The sequence below is a fragment of the Hyperolius riggenbachi genome, chromosome 2, assembly GCF_040937935.1.
Source record: "Hyperolius riggenbachi isolate aHypRig1 chromosome 2, aHypRig1.pri, whole genome shotgun sequence".
NCBI classification, from domain to species: domain Eukaryota; kingdom Metazoa; phylum Chordata; class Amphibia; order Anura; family Hyperoliidae; genus Hyperolius; species Hyperolius riggenbachi.
This window is the reverse complement of record NC_090647.1, coordinates 501608030-501627674: the sequence shown is the minus strand read 5'-3', so window position 1 is coordinate 501627674 and position 19645 is coordinate 501608030. Positions and strand designations below refer to the sequence as shown.

Sequence of the window (19645 nt, the reverse complement as noted above, 5' to 3'; positions counted from 1 at the left end):
GCCAAGGACGGGGTGGCGGTTGCGGAGCGTCTAATGTGGCCACACACTTTACGTGCCAAAAGCACCACGTCACTCAAACCCTCATAGGTTTGCAGAAACCGTTGCACGATGAGGTTGAGGACATGTGCGAGGCAAGGCAGGTGTGTGTAGCCACCAGTACGAATGGCAGCCAGAATGTTGGTGCCATTGTCTGACACCACATTACCTGTCAACAGATCTCGGGGGGTCAGCCACTGCTGGATCTGCTCCTGTAGGACAGACAGGATCACATCTCCCGTGAGACTCCTGTGTTGCACTGGCTCCATCCTCAGCACAGCTTAACAGCGCTTGTGCTGAAGATTAGCGTAACAGCGTGGCCGCTTGCTGGGAGGCTCAGCAGCGGCCTGACCTGCTACAGGAGAAGTGGCAGAAGGGAGGGAGACGGGCCTCCCCTTGACCCCCCGGGGCGGCACCACCAGATCCCCACAGCTCATACCCTCCCCAGCGCCATGAAGGGTGACCCAGTGAGCTGTCACGGTCAAATAGCGTCCCTGCCCATCGGTAGTGAGGTGCACCCTTCCACAAACCGTGTGGTCCAACGAAAGGGATACACGCCCAGCTACATCCAGGTGTAGGGCAGGGATAGCAACTCGGGAAAAGTAGTGGCGGCTGGAGACCCGCCATTGTGGAGCCAAACAGCTCCTCAGTTGGCGGAAGGGGGCACTTTCCACAAACTGATAGGGCAAGAGCTGTTGGGCCAACAGCTTTGCCACGAGCCCATTGTTGCGGAGCGCTATGGGATCATTAGGGGGGAGAGGCCTCCTCCGTGCAACCATCTCAGTGAGAGTGGCCTGGCGCTGGACGGCAACATTTTGTGGGGAGGAGACAGCTGGTGATGAGCACACCGCCAAGGTCTGGTTGCCGCCACCAGCCTGGCGTGCAGAGGGAACAGCCATGCAGTGGGACTGTGCTGGTTGCACAGGACGCACAGAGGAACGGCTGAGAGGAACTGCTGCATCTCCTGCCGCACTCTGTGCACTGCTGCCTTTACCTTGGCTGGTATTTTTTTTTTATTAAGTCCCACTGCACAATATGACTCGTTTTAAGGTGGGAACGCAAACCTGATGTCCAAAACCCAGATGCTGCTTTCCCTCTGCTCACCGTCACACTGCACAGGTTACACACTGCACGGGAAAGATCCTGTGAGTGATCAGTGAAATAGTCCCATGCTTGGGAGGTCCGGCCCTTTCTCTTGGTGTTGACCGGTCGCTGACCAGCATGGGACTGGGTGCTCACAGATGGTGCTGCAGGCTTCTGGACAAGCTGCTGCTGCTGCTGTGTTTGGCCCTGCTGATTACGCATGCTGCTGCTGCCTATCACACCACCAGCGGAGTCCATGCCCCCCCTAGACTCCACCTGATGCACCCTCTTGACCGATGGACGCCTAACTGGTTCACTTTCACTGCTGCTGTTCGGTGAATTAGTTGGCGTCCAATTTTTGTCGGTCACCTCATCATCACCCACACAAGACAAATCGTCCTCAAAATGGGGACTTGACAATTCACGACGAGTGACTGGGGCCTTTCTTGGTGGAGGAGTGGATGGAGAAAAAACTGGAGCCACTTCATTCACCACATCCTCCACCAAATTTTGTGAATTGGGTCCCATTGTCTCATGCAGGGCTTCTCCCTACACTTGTCCAATATTATCATCGTCCAAAAGATTGGGGGAGAAGCCAGACTCTGCAACATGACCAGCTGCCACAGAGTCTTCCCTGCTATTTGCACTGCTGCCACTGCACATCAGCTCTTCGGATTGGGTGGAGGGCTCTGCACCGATCCAGTCAACCACTGAGGCCACATGCTGCTTGCCAATGATGCGGCGCCCAGTGGTTGGGAACATACAACTGATCCGGGGAGTTCCCCTGCTACGCCCAGGAAGAACCTCCACCTGATCAGTTTCTTCTACATTGCTGGGCCCTGCCTGTTGCTGGCGTCCTGATGAGGAGGACCCACCCCGTCCACCAACACTCTTCTTGATGTGCCTCATTTTTATATTTTTTTTGGTAGGGGTCGGGGACAGTAATGAAATTAAATTTTATTTAAGAAGAGGGGAGGGGACTTACAGGCTGATACAAACACAAACAAATAATAACAATAACAGTACTATGTAAAGTGTACAGTGTACCTCTTCTAGTTCTGAACAATAAAATGTAAAAAAAATTTAAATCACAAATCAAATAAAATATAAAAAAAAGTGTAATAAATGAAATGAGAAACTAAATTATAGTTAAAAAAGAAAAAAAAATCAAAAAAAGAGTTAAAGTTGAAAGAAAATACAAAATGAATTAAAATGAACACACCAGAATAAAGTGAAATCAATGAAGAAAAAAAGTATCAAAGAAAAACTGACACTATGAAAAAGAAATAAAATACACTACACTATCTAGCTTTGTCTAACCACTCTCACTGACTTACTAATTTCAAACTACTCTCAGTCACTTGTCACTCAATACTATATCTATCACACTAAATCTGTCTCTCACTCACACTACTAATACCGGCCTGATCTAACTTCAAACTGCTCTCACACTGTCTACAATCACACTACAATCTAATCCAGGCTTTTTCAACCAGGGTTCCCTGGAACCCCAGGGTTCCTTGAGGACTCTGCAGGGGTTCCTTGGCATTTTACCCCATCGTGGGGGAAGTATAATAAAGCACACTATAATAGGTGGTACTGTAAGAAGAAGCACTAAATTGGGGGTTCAGGAGACATTATAATGAGTGGCAGTGTAATAGAAGATAGTGAAATTAGCAGCCTAACCTATTTAAAGACCATGCCTCCTGAAAAATAAATGTAGGGGTTCCTCGAGACCCAAAAATTGTTTGCAGGGGTTCCTTGAGATCCAAAAGTTATTTACAGGGTTCCTCCAAGGTAAAAAGGTTGAGAAAGGCTGATCTAATCTATCTCTCACTTCTACTAGTTCTACTAATTCTACTAGTATCTATCTAATATATATAGCAATAATAGCAAATAGCAATCACAGTGAAAAAAAATGTCTCAACAGCACACAATATAATACTGCAGCTCTCTCTTTCACAATTCTCCTCTAACTAAAACCCACACATGACATCAGCATAAGCCTGTCTTATATACTAGATGGGTGGGATAGACTCTGATAGGTAGCTAGGATGTGGTTGCTAGGGCCTGTGATTGGTGTAAATTTATGAGGACAGCTATATTGGACAGTACTTTTCCGTTTACATCAAATTTTCCGTATATTTATACGGATTTCCACATTAAATACACGGAATTACGCATTTTTTTTTACCGCGCTAAATTTCCTCTGATCATGATTGGTCAACTCATTCCGCATCTCCTCATTGATCAATTCATTCCGGTTCCGTTTTGCCGGAATTCCGCATTCCGGATTGTAAATTCCGGATTCCGCGTAACGACTCAGAAACCCAAATTCCAACGGAATTCGGAATTTTAGCTTCCGCGGAATTCCGGAAGCTCATGCCTGATGGAGTGGAAGGACCCGTGGACCCACGGTCTGGATAGAGATTTAACCGATGCCCCATCCATATGCGTCTCCTAAAGGATTAAAATATGGGGCTTGTTTTTAGCAAGATATTGAAACATCAGCGACCTTTTAAAGGGGGATCGTAATCCTCTAATATTCCAAGAGGTTATTTTTAAGGAGGCCCCATTTCCTAATATGTTTATTCAAAGCACCCAGGATTCTAGAGTCATATATAAAGTTGAGTAGGATACGGATCTTATACCAAGACCAACAGTAAGCCATTATCGATTGTGACCGACATATCAGAATTGTTACAGTTGAAAGGAACCTTCTTGTAACTGAAAGGAAAACAAAAAACCCTTGCTGCAGTAATACAAACATTAACATAAACACTTACCACAGCTTATTCCCTAAACAATAACTGAGACCTGGATCTCTTCTATGACCCAGACAGAACTAAATATAGGGATATTCCCTAAAGAGGGGTGGCAGCTACCAGGAGTGAGGGATCCGCTGCCCAGCTACACCCGAGACTGGGAGGAAACATTGCTTAAACAGAAAATTCCATGAACAATACACTTGCAACGATTGTGGAATTATTTCCGTGGTCAGCGCACAGCATGCGCGCTGACACTGTGGAAATCCTCCACAAATGTATAATCTGAGAGAACCCAGCAATGGTGCTATGCACCTGTAGAGGGGAATTCCTGCCAGCAGATGGAGCTGTGGAGAACCAAGGAACAACCCCTCTGTAGATGCCAGATAGGAATTGTCAGATGCCAGATAGGAATAGTACGAGGGGAAGCAACGCAGGGCAAGATAGCCCTAAAAGAGAGAGAGCACAGAGACAGGATGTGTGTGTGACCTCCAATCTAGTCGCCACCCAGCGACGGCAAACACACAACAGCGGAAACCAAGTGAGAACGCAATCGCAAGAGATGACGATTGCTAACAGCGAAACAAGACTGAGTAAGCACAGAGAAGGAATGTATGTATGTCCACCAATCTAGTCGCCACCCAACGACGGCGAACATACATATTGGGTGGCCTCATAGAGCAACTAGTAGTGATCATGAGATAGTTTTGTATGCATAGCATATATAATTTTCTGCCTATTCCAATATGGAATGTACTGTGCAGTGTAGAAAAGCATGCATGTAGTATCCTTGGATTGATAGAGCCTTCACTAACTTGAGAAGATTTGGAGTTGGAGATATTAGATAGCTCAGTACCTGTAAGGTGTGTGTGGGTATTCCATCAAGTTGTATTCCCTCTAAATGGCTGTTTTATCAGGAGCTAAGGACTCTCGCCTCCCCCTTTCACGATCCTGATTGTTTTAACACATCAGGAAGTGAGAGAGAGATGCAGGGATTGGGGAACTCTGGATTTCAGCTATTAGTGCAGAGCTGGGCACTGGATGGCTGCGCTGCGGGACCAGAAGAGATGATTTACTTTGACATATGACCTCTTCTCTCTCCAAGTCATGCCCCCCTTCTTATCTTATCTAATTTTATCGCCCTAGGCCGCGGCCTTCCCAGAAATCCGGCCCTGTGCCCTCACCACCATACTTCACAGTTGGGATGAGGTTTTCATGTTGGTGTGCTGTGTCTCTTTTTCTTCACACATGGGCCCATATGCAATTCACTTTTCCTCCTTAGTTTTCTCCTAGGATATAATTTTTCATCTTCTATTTATAATAACTTTTAAGCACTTTGCAATTGAAAAAGTACCAAAAATTTGGTGTACAACTACTAGCAAAATCTACCCCCCCCCCCCCCCCACGCTTTGCTGACGCTGCCGTTCGCGGTTGTACCCCCCTGCCACGCTTACTGCCGAGACCCACAGGGCTGTGATTGGGGAAAGGGAAGAAGCCTTCCCTAAAGCAATCGGAGTGGCCGTAAGCAAAGCTCATTGCTTCAACGAGATTTGCTCTTACAACACCCTGTTTCATAGAGATCAGTGTGAGGACATCTAGTAGTCAAAAAAATGTGAAAATAATAAAACACATTTTACACTAAAATTTACATTTAGTAAATGAAATAAAAGTAAATTTATACCTCCATCCCTCTCCCTGAACTCCCCCACCCCCATAGTTACCAAAATAAATGCAAAAAATGACAGCATTTAAAAAAACAAAACAAAATTGTTACGTTAGGGACTCTGCTTTTCTACTATGTATGTCATGAGGGTATATTACTGTTATATTTGCATATATGGGCTTGTAATTTGCGACGGATGCAAAACTGAACAAATGCATCTTTATTTCCAAATAAAATATTTTTGCCATACATTGGCCTCAATTCACTAAGGCCCGGTTCACACTTGCGGTTCTCTGCCAAACGGACCGGATGACCTGACCGGATCCGGACCGGATCCGGATCGGAACCGTACGGTTCTGATCCGGATCCGGTCAGTTTGCATCAGGTGTTCATCAGGATGCGATCCGGATCCGTTTGGCAAAAGATAGTAGAAAAGGAATAAAAATGTTGGGGTCTGGGAGGTCAGCAGAAGGTGGACCTGTGGAATCAGGCCCTCCGCTGTTTAGCACTCACCTCCACCTCCGACATACTGCCAACATCTCCAGCACGTTAAAAATCACTGCTGCTCCACTCCAAAATGCTTGCCCATGTGTCCCCATCCAAAATCGCCGCTTCAATACGCATAGGAAGTGGGGTAGAACATCCGGATTTTTAGCCAGTGTGTTGTGCGCTCTCCGGTTCTCATAGCTTTGTATTGGCCGGATGGTGCAGTCCGGCTCCGCCCCGGATACGGCTGCCGGAGGAGCCGGACCAAAAAATAGCGCATGTTGGAACGGACGCCGGAGTCCGGATCCGGTCCGGCTCCGGTCCGGCTCCGGTCCGGCAGAACGGACGCATGTGAACGGACGCATAGGCTTTCATTGCTATGCCGTGCGTCCGTTCCGTCCGTTCTGCAAGCGGTCCGGCTCCGGCACGGCGATTCCGGACGGCCACCGCTAATGTGAACCGGGCCTAAGATCATGCTGGAGATAAGGCAAGAGTAAACTTGCTACGACACAGTGAGAGAGTTATCTTATCTCTTAATTCTTTAAGTTACCTCCTCTGTAGTTAAGTTACCTCTTCTGTAGTTATTTTCACACGCAGTTAAATAACAGCCTCTCTTTAACTTTAGAGTTATTTTAAGGATTGAAGAGTTAACTTAAGGACAGAAGTGTTAACTTTAGGTTTGCCTGAGGTAAAATGTTTCATGAATACTACATGCCTTATCACCATGGTGATAACTTTAGAAACATTATTAAAGACAGGAGATAAGCATAGTGAATTGAGGCCATTGTACAAGGGATATAATTTAAATGTTGCAATTACCAGGACAAATGGGCAAATAAAATATTTGGGTTTTATTCACTGTAGAACATTTTATTTTAAAACTATAATGGCCAAAAAGTGAGAAATAATGAATTTTTTCAATTTTATTCCATTAAAATGTATTTAGAATATAATAATTCTTAGCATAATTTACCACCCAAAGAAAGTGTAATTGGTGGCAAAAAAACAAGGTACAGGGTGGAGCCTGGCAGGACCGTAGATGCTGAGATTGTCCATTGCAACTCAATTTTATGCACATTTTAAACTACAATTGTAAGTGTACTACTTTTTTATGGATTTGTAATAAATGGTTTTACGCTATGGAAGCTGTTTTTTTTTTTAGTTAAAGGCTGCTTATCAGTGGAGAGAAGCTAAACATTGCATTTGAAGCGAATTTGCCTGGTCTGAAGTTGGGTCAGCAAGTGTTTGGTGAGAGGCTTAATATTTGTTCGGTGAAGGTTCCCACTACTGCTGTTGAGGTGGATGGGTGCACCTGTGGTGACTTATTTATCCGGAAATACTGCACCAGAGATGTGTGTGTTTTATAGCCCCATGTGCTGGAGTCTACGAGGAGAGCATTGAAGTTAAGGCGTTTGCTGGCTGGGCCAAAAGCGGTTTTGCTGATCTTGACCAGATTAGCCACAACATCTGGTGAGCGCACTCTGTGTATGTGAGGACGGGAGGTGCACACGCATTAGACATTCTACACCATTTTTGTGTGTTTTCTTTGTTTCTTTAGAGCCATTGAAGATACGATCCAGGATCAAGTACACGGGCTGGGCCACAAGCGTATGAGCTGATCTGCAATCGGTTCGCAATTGAATCTGGTGAGCGTATTGTAAGACTATTTTGCACTGAAGATTATTTCTGTAATATGAGAAGTAAACTGTACCTTGTGGAAATATAGACTGTTGACATTTGGGACTTGTTGAGCGCTAAGCTACCTGCTGTATAAATACCGTATTTTTCGGACCATAAGACGCACTTTTTTCCTCCTATAAAGAGGGGGAAAATGTTGGTGCGTCTTATGGTCCGAATGTTGTGTCACAGAACATGTTTCCTCTAAATCCCCGGCACTCTTATGATCAGAGATACTCATCGCAGCTGCAGAACTCGCCCTTTAGCCGATCGCCCTTTTGTACCCGCCAGGACCCCAATCATTACCCCTTTAAGGTCCTTGCAGCGCTCTCTTTCCCTGTAAACCACTCATCGGCTTCCGGAAGTGTCTTGAAATTTCACCGCGACCCTCTCTAGCCTCCATTACCACGAGCCGCTCTTCCAGAGTAGCGGTACGTACCTCCGCAAAGCCCAGACTGATCCCAGTTGTTGCATGACCTCGGCAATGCAGCGTAAAACTGCGTGAGACGCTCGTCACCTGCCAGCTTCCGGTATAATCCAGTCTGGACTTTGCGGAAGTTCGTACCGCTACTCTGGATGGAAGATCGGCTTGTGCTAATGGAGGCTAGAGAGGGGCGCGTTGGAATTTTAAGACACTTCCGGAAGCCGACTGAGTGCCGGGGATGATCATCGTGATGAGTGGTTTACAGGGAAAGAGAGTGCTGCAAGGACATCAAAGGGGTAATGATTGGGGTCCTGGTGGGTGCAAAAGGGCGATCGGCTTACAGAGTGTCAGGGTGATCATCGGGTGATGAGCGGCTTACAGGGAAGGAAAAGACGCTGCCGGAAGCTGACAGAGTGCCGGGGGTGATCGGCGTAACGAGCGGCTTACAGGGAAAGAAAGCACTGTAAGGATTACCATACGTCAAAGAAGTGATGATCGGGGGTCCTGGCGGGTACCGAGGACGAACGGCTTACTAGGAAGGACACATGCCGCACTGCAAGGATTACCATACTATACATCAGAGGGGTGATTAGGGAAGTCCTGGCTGCACCAGAGGATGAGTGGCTTACAGGGAAGGATACATGCTTCACTGCATATTACATCTGCAAGTAAGGTACAATAAGTATCTGAGTTTTGCTACTCACGTACCCTATGTATTTTCCCTGAGCTATAATATATATATATATATATATATATATATATATATATATATATATATATATATATATATATATATATATATATATATATATATATATATATATTAAAAAAGTACTGTAGCCACTGCTGTTTGGCAGAGTTCAAGTATTGCTCCACTCCATACAGCCCTTTAAATGGATTTGAAAGGCATCATATACAGAGCATGGGTCAAAACTACTGGGGACCATCTTTTAAGCCACTTGTCACCAACTACTTAGGTACTATTCCTTTACATTTACACTGGGACTGTTTATCTTATTGTAAGCACCCATGCCTCACAGCACTGACCTCAGGAGCCTGGGGGAGATGCACCACAAGATGCTCCTGCACCATGGATGCATCAGGTTTAGTATTTTTTTTTCTCTCTACTTTTTGTCCTCTAAACTTAGGTGCGTCTTATGGTCCGGAGCGTCTTATGGTCCGAAAAATACGGTAGATTGTTTTGTTGTGACAATAGTGATAAATTTATTGGCGAATGAAAGCGAGGAGCGCTGACAGGTGAACATTTCTCTGGTCCGTTAGGTTAAAAATCTTTGGGTGTGAACATAAACCATTAAACCTACATCACCGGCATACATACAGTGGAGGAAATAATTATTTGACCCCTCACTGATTTTGTAAGTTTGTCCAATGACAAAGAAATGAAAAGTCTCAGAACAGTATCATTTCAATGGTAGGTTTATTTTAACAGTGGCAGATAGCACATCAAAAGGAAAATCGAAAAAATAACCTTAAATAAAAGATAGCAACTGATTTGCATTTCATTGAGTGAAATAAGTTTTTGAACCCTCTAACAATAAAAGACTTAATACTTAGTGCAAAAACCCTTGTTTGCAAGCACAGAGGTCAAATGTTTCTTGTAATTGATGACCAAGTTTGCACACGTTTTAGGAGAAATGTTGGTCCACTCCTCTTTGCAGATCATCTCTAAATCCCTAAGGTTTCGAGGCTGTCTCTGTGCAACTCTGAGCTTGAGCTCCCTCCATAGGTTTTCTATTGGATTAAGGTCCGGAGACTGACTAGGCCACTCCATGACCTTAATGTGCTTCTTCTTGAGCCACTCCTTTGTTGCCTTTGCTGTATGTTTTGGGTCATTGTCGTGCTGGAACACCCATCCACGACCCATTTTCAGTTTCCTGGCAGAGGGAAGGAGGTTGTCGTTCAGGATTTCACGATACATGGCTCCGTCCATTTTCCCGTTAATGCGATTAAGTTGTCCTGTGCCCTTAGCAGAAAAACACCCCCAAAGCAAAATGTTTCCACCCCCATGCTTGACGGAGGGGACGGTGTTTTGGGGGTCATAGGCAGCATTTTTCTTCCTCCAAACACAGCGAGTTGAGTTAATGCCAAAGAGCTCTATTTTGGTCTCATCAGACCACAGCACCTTCTCCCAGTCACTCACAGAATCATTCAGGTGGTCATTGGCAAACTTCAGACGGGCCTGCACATGTGCCTTCTTGAGCAGGGGGACCTTGCGAGCCCTGCAGGATTTTAATCCATTGTGGTGTAATGTGTTTCCAATGGTTTTCTTGGTGACTGTGGTCCCTGCTAATTTGAGGTCATTCACTAACTCCTCCCGTGTAGTTCTAGGATGCTTTTTCACCTTTCTCAGAACCATTGACACCCCACGAGGTGAGATCTTGCGTGGAGCCCCAGAGCGAGGTCGACTGATGGTCATTTTGTGCTCCTTCCATTTTCGAACAATCGCACCAACAGTTGTCACCTTCTCTCCCAGCTTCTTGTTAATGGTTTTGTAGTCCATTCCAGCCTTGTGCAGGTCTACAATTTTGTCTCTGACATCCTTGGACAGCTCTTTGGTCTTTCCCATGTTGGAGAGTTTGGAGTCTGCTTGATTGATTGATTCTGTGGACAGGTGTCTTTTATACAGGTGACTAGTTAAGACAGGTGTCCTTAATGAGGGTGACTGAGTAGAAGTGTCTAACCACTCTGTGGGAGCCAGAACTCTTAATGGTTGGTAGGGGTTCAAAAACTTATTTCACTCAATGAAATGCAAATCAGTTGCTATCTTTTATTTAAGGTCATTTTTTCGATTTTCCTTTTGATGTGCTATCTGCCACTGTTAAAATAAACCTACCATTGAAATGATACTGTTCTGAGACTTTTCATTTCTTTGTCATTGGACAAACTTACAAAATCAGTGAGGGGTCAAATAATTATTTCCTCCACTGTACATACAATATAGGAGTCCTTGAATTCTGATGCCATTGCTGAGTTGATCCTGCACAGCCACAGACTCACCATGGCAAACTCCTAAGGTAACCTGATACTGGAATTGAAGAACTGGGAGTCAATAATCCAGTGGATTAATAGGCATTAAGAGTAAAAAAAAAAAAAAAAGGGAAAATAGTTTCAAAACATCAGAATGATGATAGGCAAGTGTACAACACATAGCTGTGATAAATCGTGTCTAACACAATCAGTTGCAGAACTACAATAAGATTGATTATCTGATACTGCTTTCCACAAGGCATGTGGATCTGTGGCTGTAGTTGTAAAAGATGACAACAGGTGACACGATTAACCACAGTTATCAGTTATATGATTGTCTATCACTGAGTTTTGTAATTAACGTTTTAGTAGTTAAACACTGACATTTTTACAGTATTGTACACTCTTGTTAATAATGGTGCCAGACCATAATAATATATAATAATAATAATAATCCGAACATTTGTATAGCGCTTTTCTCCTTTCGGACTCAAAGCGCTCAAGAGCTGCAGCCACTGGGACGCGCTCAGGAGGCCACCCTGTAGTGTTAGGGAGTCTTGCCTTGAACTCCTTACTGAATAGGTACTTGACCTAGCCAGGATTCGAACCCTGGTCTCCCATGTCAAAGGCAGAGCCCTTAACCAGTACACTATCCAGCCAGCCACCAACAACGGTTCAATTCATAACCCCAATTATGTTGGTAGGTGGCCAGGGTGAGTGCGGGCACAGTATGGAGTTGATAATGATTTAGAGAGATACATAATGATTATGTTTGTCTCTCTCATTTGTGCATAAAGTAATGATTAGCATTTTCTATGATGGGACACTCTGTCCCATATGTAATTCACTTTTTCTCCGGAGTTTTCTCCTAGGTGATATTTTCATACTTTGTCAATAAAATGTCTTTTAAACAACCAGCAAGCAAAATAATACTCAAAATAATTTTAATAGTTCTTTTTCACCTACTTTTTGGTACTTTTTTCCACTGCAAAGTCCTGAAAAGTTATTCTAAATCAAAGATAAAAAAATTTCTCCTAAGAGAAAAATCAGGAGAAAAAGTGAATCACAAGTGGCCCCCTGTATCCTTGGCTTACGTAGCTGATCCTTGGCTTACGTAGCTGATTAAAGGGAATGTCCAAGCACCTGAAAAATAAAAAATCTACTTGCCTCAGGCTTCCTCCAGCCCCTGGCAGCTGTCCTGTGCCCTTGCCGCAGCTCCCGTGGCTCCCAGTCCCCTCCGGTGCAGATGCTGACCTCGCCAGGTCAGGGAAACCTTTGGATTATTCAGAATCTTCTCCCTACTATCGTATGTTCATAACTTTTGTGTGGTTTTTTGTTTGTTTTTGTTTTTTTCAAAGACCTAAGAATATTTTAATCTTTTTTTTTAAAATTTAACTTTTTATTGATGCTTGTTAGAATACAATTACAACATAGGCATTATATTGTACCAGTAGAATTTTCTTTACATCAAACATTCAGTGAAAATATATACTACAACTGTTGTTTTTAAAGTTACACGTTTACTTTTATATTTCGAGCATTTAGTAATACCAACACTAGATGGCGGCAACATGTCATATGTGACATCTCTGGTGTGTAGGACTGTAAACAGCAGAAGTTGTGTGAGTGGGAGTAGAACTCTGATCACCATTTACTCCACGTGCTGCCTGCAAGAGGGGGGCTTCACTTTATTCCACTGACCAGTGATGATGATGGCTCAGTTTATTGGAGCGAGAGCTGAATGCCACTGCTAATTCTGGATCTCCATACTGCTATACACTAAGTGGCAGACCCTGCCTATGGAGCACCTGCCTGCAGGGCTACAGGACGGAGCATAGAAACACGTAGGAGCAGATCCAGCAGGAAAGGGTGTGTGTGAAGGGAAGGGAAGACACCGTGGAATGAGTCCAGGAGCAGCAGCCGTCTATGAGGACTCTTGTCAGATGTGATCTGCAGCTCCTGGGGACATGAGTGCCCTCCCAGCACAGGCTGGATAGAGGTCGGATCATGTGAGTTCCCAGGCTGGTTCTCCACATCATGATCAAGCCAGATGGCTATGAAGGGAGACAGGTGGAGCCAGCGACCCTGAGCAGCATCCTCTACTGCATCCTCCTGCTGTGGACCACACAGGTCTCTGGTCTAGCTGACTTCTCAGGTAAGAGCAGGAATAGTGCTGGGACAGCTGAGGGTGACCTTAATGTACGATCGCTGATCTGTCTGCTGACTGAGACTTTCTGCTGCTTGTCCAACTTTTAATGTGACATTAATTTGTAGAACTTTTTATGACTTTTCAGCTTGAATGATATGTATTGCCTGGGATGTCGTAGCAATATATATATATATATATATTTATATATATATATATATATATATATATATATATATATATATATATATATATATATTGTGTTTCCCCAAAAATAAGACACTGTCATATTAATTTCAGCCCCAAATAACATGCTAGGTCTTATTTTCAGGGAGGACTTACAGTTTTGTTCCCCAGTGGCAGCCCCAGCCCAGTAAAGCCCTTCCCTCCCTCCCTGATGTGCTGCCCTGTAGTGCTCTGGTCCAGGACGGCAGCCCCAGCCCAGTAAAAACCCTTCCTTCCCTCCCTCCCTCTGCAGAGTTGCGAGTGGAGCATTACAGCAGAGGATACTCACTGGCTTCCGACGTAGCAACAATAACTTCTCTCTGTACATACAGTATATATATATATATATATATATATATATATATATATATATATATATATATCTCAAGGCTAGGAAAACACTCTAGGCAGAGACACTGTTTTACATTGTGTGTTTTTGAAAACTGCATATCTTCTAAAATGCACATAATGTATCTCAATGGTGACGCAAAGGTATCCATTTTTTGAACAGCGAGGAGAACGCCAGCGCATACCTCTAAGGCTGCATCTGAAATGACCACCAGCTCATGTGTGCAGCACCTAAATAGACTTTCTGCACACTTCGCATTCAATTCAGATGCAAATCATATGCAAATCTGCTACTACTTATCATGCAAACAGGAAACTCAGGAGGAGGGGCTGGGAGCAGCTAACCTGATAGTTACATACACAGAGTCAAAAAACAGCGGGGGAAAGGCTGCGCATCCCTAAACACATGCTGCAATTGAATGGTTAATCGCACAGTCATACTCTGCTAGACTGAAAAATGCATGCCCTGCATCCAAAACAAGTGCTAACATTTATTACGCTAGGAGGAACTTTAGCTTCCAATATGGTTTGCATGCAAAGTATAATGTACTAGACACTTGCGCCACGGTGAGGCAAACCTCCTGGCAAGTGACCTAACCTAAGTTTAAAACCTTGGGAGCGGCTAAGCAAAAAAAATGTGTAACTTACATTTTGTTGAACAGCGAGAAGAACACCAGCGCATACCAATAAGGCTGCATCTGAAATGACCACCATTTTATGTAAAAAAAATAAATAAATAAATATATATATATATATATATATATATATCTGTCATTTATTCCACTGATTAGGAAAATTAATAGAAATGCAAATGCGGAATGCACAGAAAAAGCATGAAATATGCATTAGAAACACACAGAGCAGAACACACGTGTTTTTTTTTTGCACTGCCTGGTGCTCCCAGCCTCACTTATCTGAAAAATTGGCATCCTAGTAGCATTGGAGCTAGAGGTGGTTATCTTGCCTAGGGTAACAAAATGGCCAGAAACGGCCCTGTCTCCATGGGTCAGACTTGATTTTCCAGCATATTTCACAAATAATTGCATTCAGATTCGGGTCATTTGGTAACTAAAGAAAACCTGATTCATCGGACCAAGCCATCTTTTTTTCCCCATTTCTCCATGCTCCAGTTCTACCACTTTTATGTATGTTTGGCATTGGACTGGAATCATAATGGACGCCCTGTGGAGTATTGTGTGTTTTGACACCTTTCTTTCATAGTTGGCTTTTTTAGCGAATTGTACTATAGTAGTTCTATGGGATCAGACCAAATACACTAGCAGCGGCGTAGCAATAGGGGGTGCAGAGGTTGCGACCGCATCGGGGCCCTTGGGATAGAGGGGCCCCGAGGGACCTTCCCTCAACTGCAGTATTAGCTTTTTATTGGTTTTGTGCTCATAATAATCACTTCTATGAATATTTTGAATAGTGGTAAACATTAACAAACTGTTACCCAGCCCATTCTTGCACTGACACTGTAATTGCCATTGGCCCACAGCTCCTTAGCTACGCCACTGTACACATATCCTTGATTTCCATTCTCTTCAGTGAGTCTTGGTAATCCATGACACTGGGGACGGTTAATCTGTTATCCTTCGCTGGACCACTTTTGGTAGTTACCAAGCATTACATGCCAGGCGCCCACCCATTAAAGTGTACCCGAAGTGACAGTTTCTCTCTTGCCAGACCCATGGCGGATTTAAGGATACCTCTCACTGATGAGGAATTGCAGCTATAAAATTGTTTCCGAAAGAGCAGCTGAGTGCAGGGGATAGATTTAAAAAAAAGGTCAATCATTCATGTATTTTAGCTTTGGGACACTTAATAGGCTGCCATTGAGCTGAGCCAATGAAATGTTAAATCTACTTTGTAAATGTTTAAACATAAAAAATCTTTAAAGAGAATCTGTACACTAAAATTCTTACAACAAAAAGCATACCATTCTATTCATTATGTTCTCCTGGGCCGCTCTGTGCTGTTTCTGCCACTCCTTGCTGCAATCCTGGTTTGTAATTAACAGTTTTAGGCAGTGTTTACAAACAAACTAACAGCTAGTGATAGGCTCACATAAGCAGAGTGTGTGAGTCATACAGAGCCTGCAGGGGGCCTGGAGAGGGTGTGTATAGCTTCTATCCAATCACAAGCAGCCCTGCACATTCCAGTCTGACTGCCTCAGCCCGACAGAGCCAACAGAGGAGAGAAGATTAGATCATATAACAGAGATAATACAGTCACTGTGCAAGTAGGAAAGGCTGCAGTAAGCCAGACCACATTAGAACATGTATAGGAACTTATAGGAACTTATAGGATAGAAGAAATAAGGATGAAAATTTTGTTACAGAGTCTCTTTAAAAAAAAAAAGTCATTTTAGGAGAAGAACGATAGATGCAACTGTTTATCTCATCAGTTCAGTTTCACCTTAGGTTTACTTTAAAGTGGTATGAAACTCTGACATAACATTCAATAAAAAATGTGTTTTCCTACTTTTTATTACTCATACAGTTATCATATTTGCTTTTGTGCATAAGTAATATTGTCTGAGTACAAATTACAAGTTTACAAAGTGTAATTTATCTTGCCATGAAAGCTGCCATTGCATTTTATTCAAACTGCTTTTTATTATATATCAACATCTTTTAATAAGCTTTTCTGAACTGTGTGTTTGTCTGAAGCACAGAGCTTCACAGAGAGCTCCTTTTCACTTGTTACACTGTGTTTACACACATTGGGTATCATTCATGAAGCATTACCGCATGCGGTAATGCTGAAAACAGCAGACTTTCCCGAGCACTTAACAAAGTGTACATTCATAAAAGGTGTTTCCGCATGAAAAGCTGACATTCCCGAGCAGGGAGATAAATTACTGCCTTGTGTGGTGAACACCTCCAGCACATGTCGTAAAATGTCATAAGTGTCAATTCATAAACATAAGAGCAGCCGGTATTGACACGAAGAAATGCCGCCTGCTTTGAAGTGATAAGCCAGCTGAAGAAGCGATAAGCCAGAAAGTTAATGGGGACAGATCTCCCCCAGGCAGCAGCAGTGTGAGCAGAACAAACAAGGCATCCCGGAATACCCAGGCTATGTTTTTACCTTTTGGGTACCTGTTTTCAAATATATTTCACTTCAGAAAGCCAGCATGTATAATGTTTCTTGAAGTTTTTCCAAGTTGTGGCAATTACATAGATTGTTTAGAAAGTCTAACAGACAAATTCAGAGAAGATTCAGGGCTGTCAAGAGAGGCAGTCAAAAAAATTTTTTTTTTTAAAAATGCACATCTGAAGGGATGCTGGGGCTGCCTTTTATTGTAACGCTGTCTCTGCACGGAGACCAGGAATGTCACAAATCAACCAGCCGCTCATTAATGTAACAACTCCCGACAGCTCAGTTCGGAAAATTCCCGCATCTCTACCGCAGCTGTTAAAATGTTTAAGAATTAGCACACAGAAATCTATAATACAGAATGCGGTATTTTCCCTCCCAGATTTTTTTATTGCACTGCCTTTATGAATGATAGCCATTGTAACAACATTGGAATGTAAACAAAGATACTGTTATCACCAGTTTAGTTGCAAATTTGAAGCTGAATAGCAGGACAAAGTGCTTTGTTTATCCATTTTAGTGATGTTCTGCACAAAAAAAAAAAATCTGAGATAGTAGCTTTCAAGCTGTGAGGAATCTTTTACAGCAAATTAGAAATGCTGACTTTCAGACCGTTGGACGGAGCCAGTGTGCCTGACATCAGTGAGGAAGTGATACTGCCGAGATGTGTCAAAGGAGGAGGCAGCGTGAGGAGTGTGGTGGTTGTGTACGGAATGCCATGGCCTACTTTAGACACCAATGCGGGTGCATATGATATGCAAGATTACCTTCTGGAGACATGAGTGCGCACTGAAGCACAGGGAATGAGCAGTGCAAAAACTATGGGAAGATGCATATCATTTTAAAGCTCTCTTTCTCCTCTTTCCAATGATATATAAACCGCTGCCCTACACCTTTTAGTTTTCGCTATTTTCGCGATTGAAATTGTCGCGGCCGCGATTTTGATTGCGAAAATAGAGAAAACTAAAAGGCGTAGGGCGATGATTTAGGGGTCGTCAGAAAGAGGAGAAAGAGAGCTTTAAAATGATATCCATCTTTGCATAGTTATATTGTATTACACAGGACTACTTTTTCTCAAAGTCAGCAGCTCCATTCAGCAGAAAAAGTCACCCTGTGTAATACAATGTAACTATGGAAAGATGGATATCATTTTAAAGCTCTCTTTATCCTCTTTCTGGTGACACCTAAATCGTCACCCTACGCCTTTTAGTTTTATCTATTTTCGCAATCGAAATCGCGTCCGCGGCAAATTTCAATCGCGAAAATAGCGAAAACTAAAAGGTGTAGGGTGGCAGTTTATATATCATTGGAAAGAAGAGAAAGAGAGCTTTAAAATGATATGCATCTTTCCATAGTTTTTGCACTGCTCGGAGTCCCTTTAAGGATTTTATGCTGTTTATTTGTATTTTATTCATGTTACTGGATGCTGATTTAAAGTATTTTTGGAGAAGATTGAGACCACATAGCCTGAATTTGAGTACTGAGCGCTAGACCAACCTGGATTTGAGGTGGCCCTCATTTGGTGAGCATTATACCGAAGGGTGTGCAGTGCTGGGAAGCACCGGATTGGTGGACAGTGTGTGGAGTTTGTGCACAGGTGGAGAAGTCAAATGGAACAGTAATGCACTACGGATAGTGTGTTTCTTTACTTTTAGATCTCAGTGGAGTGCACAGTCAAGCATCTTTAGTCTTTCAAATAAAGCCAAAGATGTTGCAACTGGCAGTTACACTTTAAGCGGTGGAGTTGACACGCTGTATCATGCTGCTTTTTCAGTCGGTCCAATAGTTGAAGCTAGAGCACCCTCTACATTTTCCAGCTGCTGCAAGCGATTCCATTGTGTGAACACACCTAATTATTAGACACTCTTCTGGGAAAAATACTCAACTCTGTGAGGAAGTCTTTAGAACCTGACACTGCCGCTGGAAACTGAAGACATTTGGCACCTATTCTGGGGAAATAACAATTCATGTCTTTTGTTAGCTGAGCAGGTCGGCCTTGCTTTGAAGCGTGTCTCTCCTTCACCTAGCTGCAGGTCCCACAGTGGCGCAGAATGAAACCGTTTCCCGGAGACTTGTGATTGGCAGGGGAATTATTGAGGGGAATTCTTTGCTGGGTCATTTGGTTTTCCGCTTGGTGTAATCTGCATGGTCAGATCTGTGATTTAGCTGCCCCTGTGTCGGCGTGCTGCTGATCTCTCCCCTGCACACTCTGTGCCTCGCTCTAATCTCCTGCAGGCCTGCTGGGAGAGAATGCATAGAACAACATCACGTTTGCCCTCCTTGGCCTGTCCTCCCCTGAGCATTTTCCAGTTCTCACACTACCAGCCAGGAAGTTAGCTTACAACCGGGCCATCACTTATTTCTTGTTATTATTTTTCTTGTGCCACCAGTTTGAACAGTAGGGGCAAGTTTGCCAGATTTTCCTACCGTAAAATAGCATCATACAAATAAATAAAAACTATGATTCATAGAGCCTGAAAGCGCGATAATACTGCCGCGCACAGACATCGCACGGCAATATTACCGGCGCTGTGTACCGCGAGGAAGCCTATTAGCGCCACTCTCTAATAGCGGTTGTTTCTAACAATGTTGCTGCCGTTCACATTAAAGCCGCGGTAGATCCAGTCATTGTGTCCAGAATCGGCTATGTTTAGTGTTTCCACCTCCCCCTGTCAGGGCCTGTTTTTGCCCCCCCACCCCAC

The 19645-nt window shown here is 43.6% G+C and overlaps 1 protein-coding gene across 3 annotated transcripts in view; it reads left to right on the top strand.

The window, feature by feature from the left end:
- The first annotated feature begins 12788 nt into the window (after positions 1–12788).
- EVA1C (eva-1 homolog C) overlaps positions 12789–19645 on the top strand; it is a 92772-nt gene continuing 85915 nt past the window's right edge. For all 3 annotated transcript variants that reach the window (XM_068266098.1, XM_068266096.1, XM_068266095.1), the window contains exon 1: positions 12789–13277. In XM_068266098.1, coding sequence (XP_068122199.1) covers positions 13160–13277 — 118 coding nt within the window. In that variant the 5' untranslated portion in view covers positions 12789–13159. The remainder of the gene's footprint in view (positions 13278–19645) is intronic.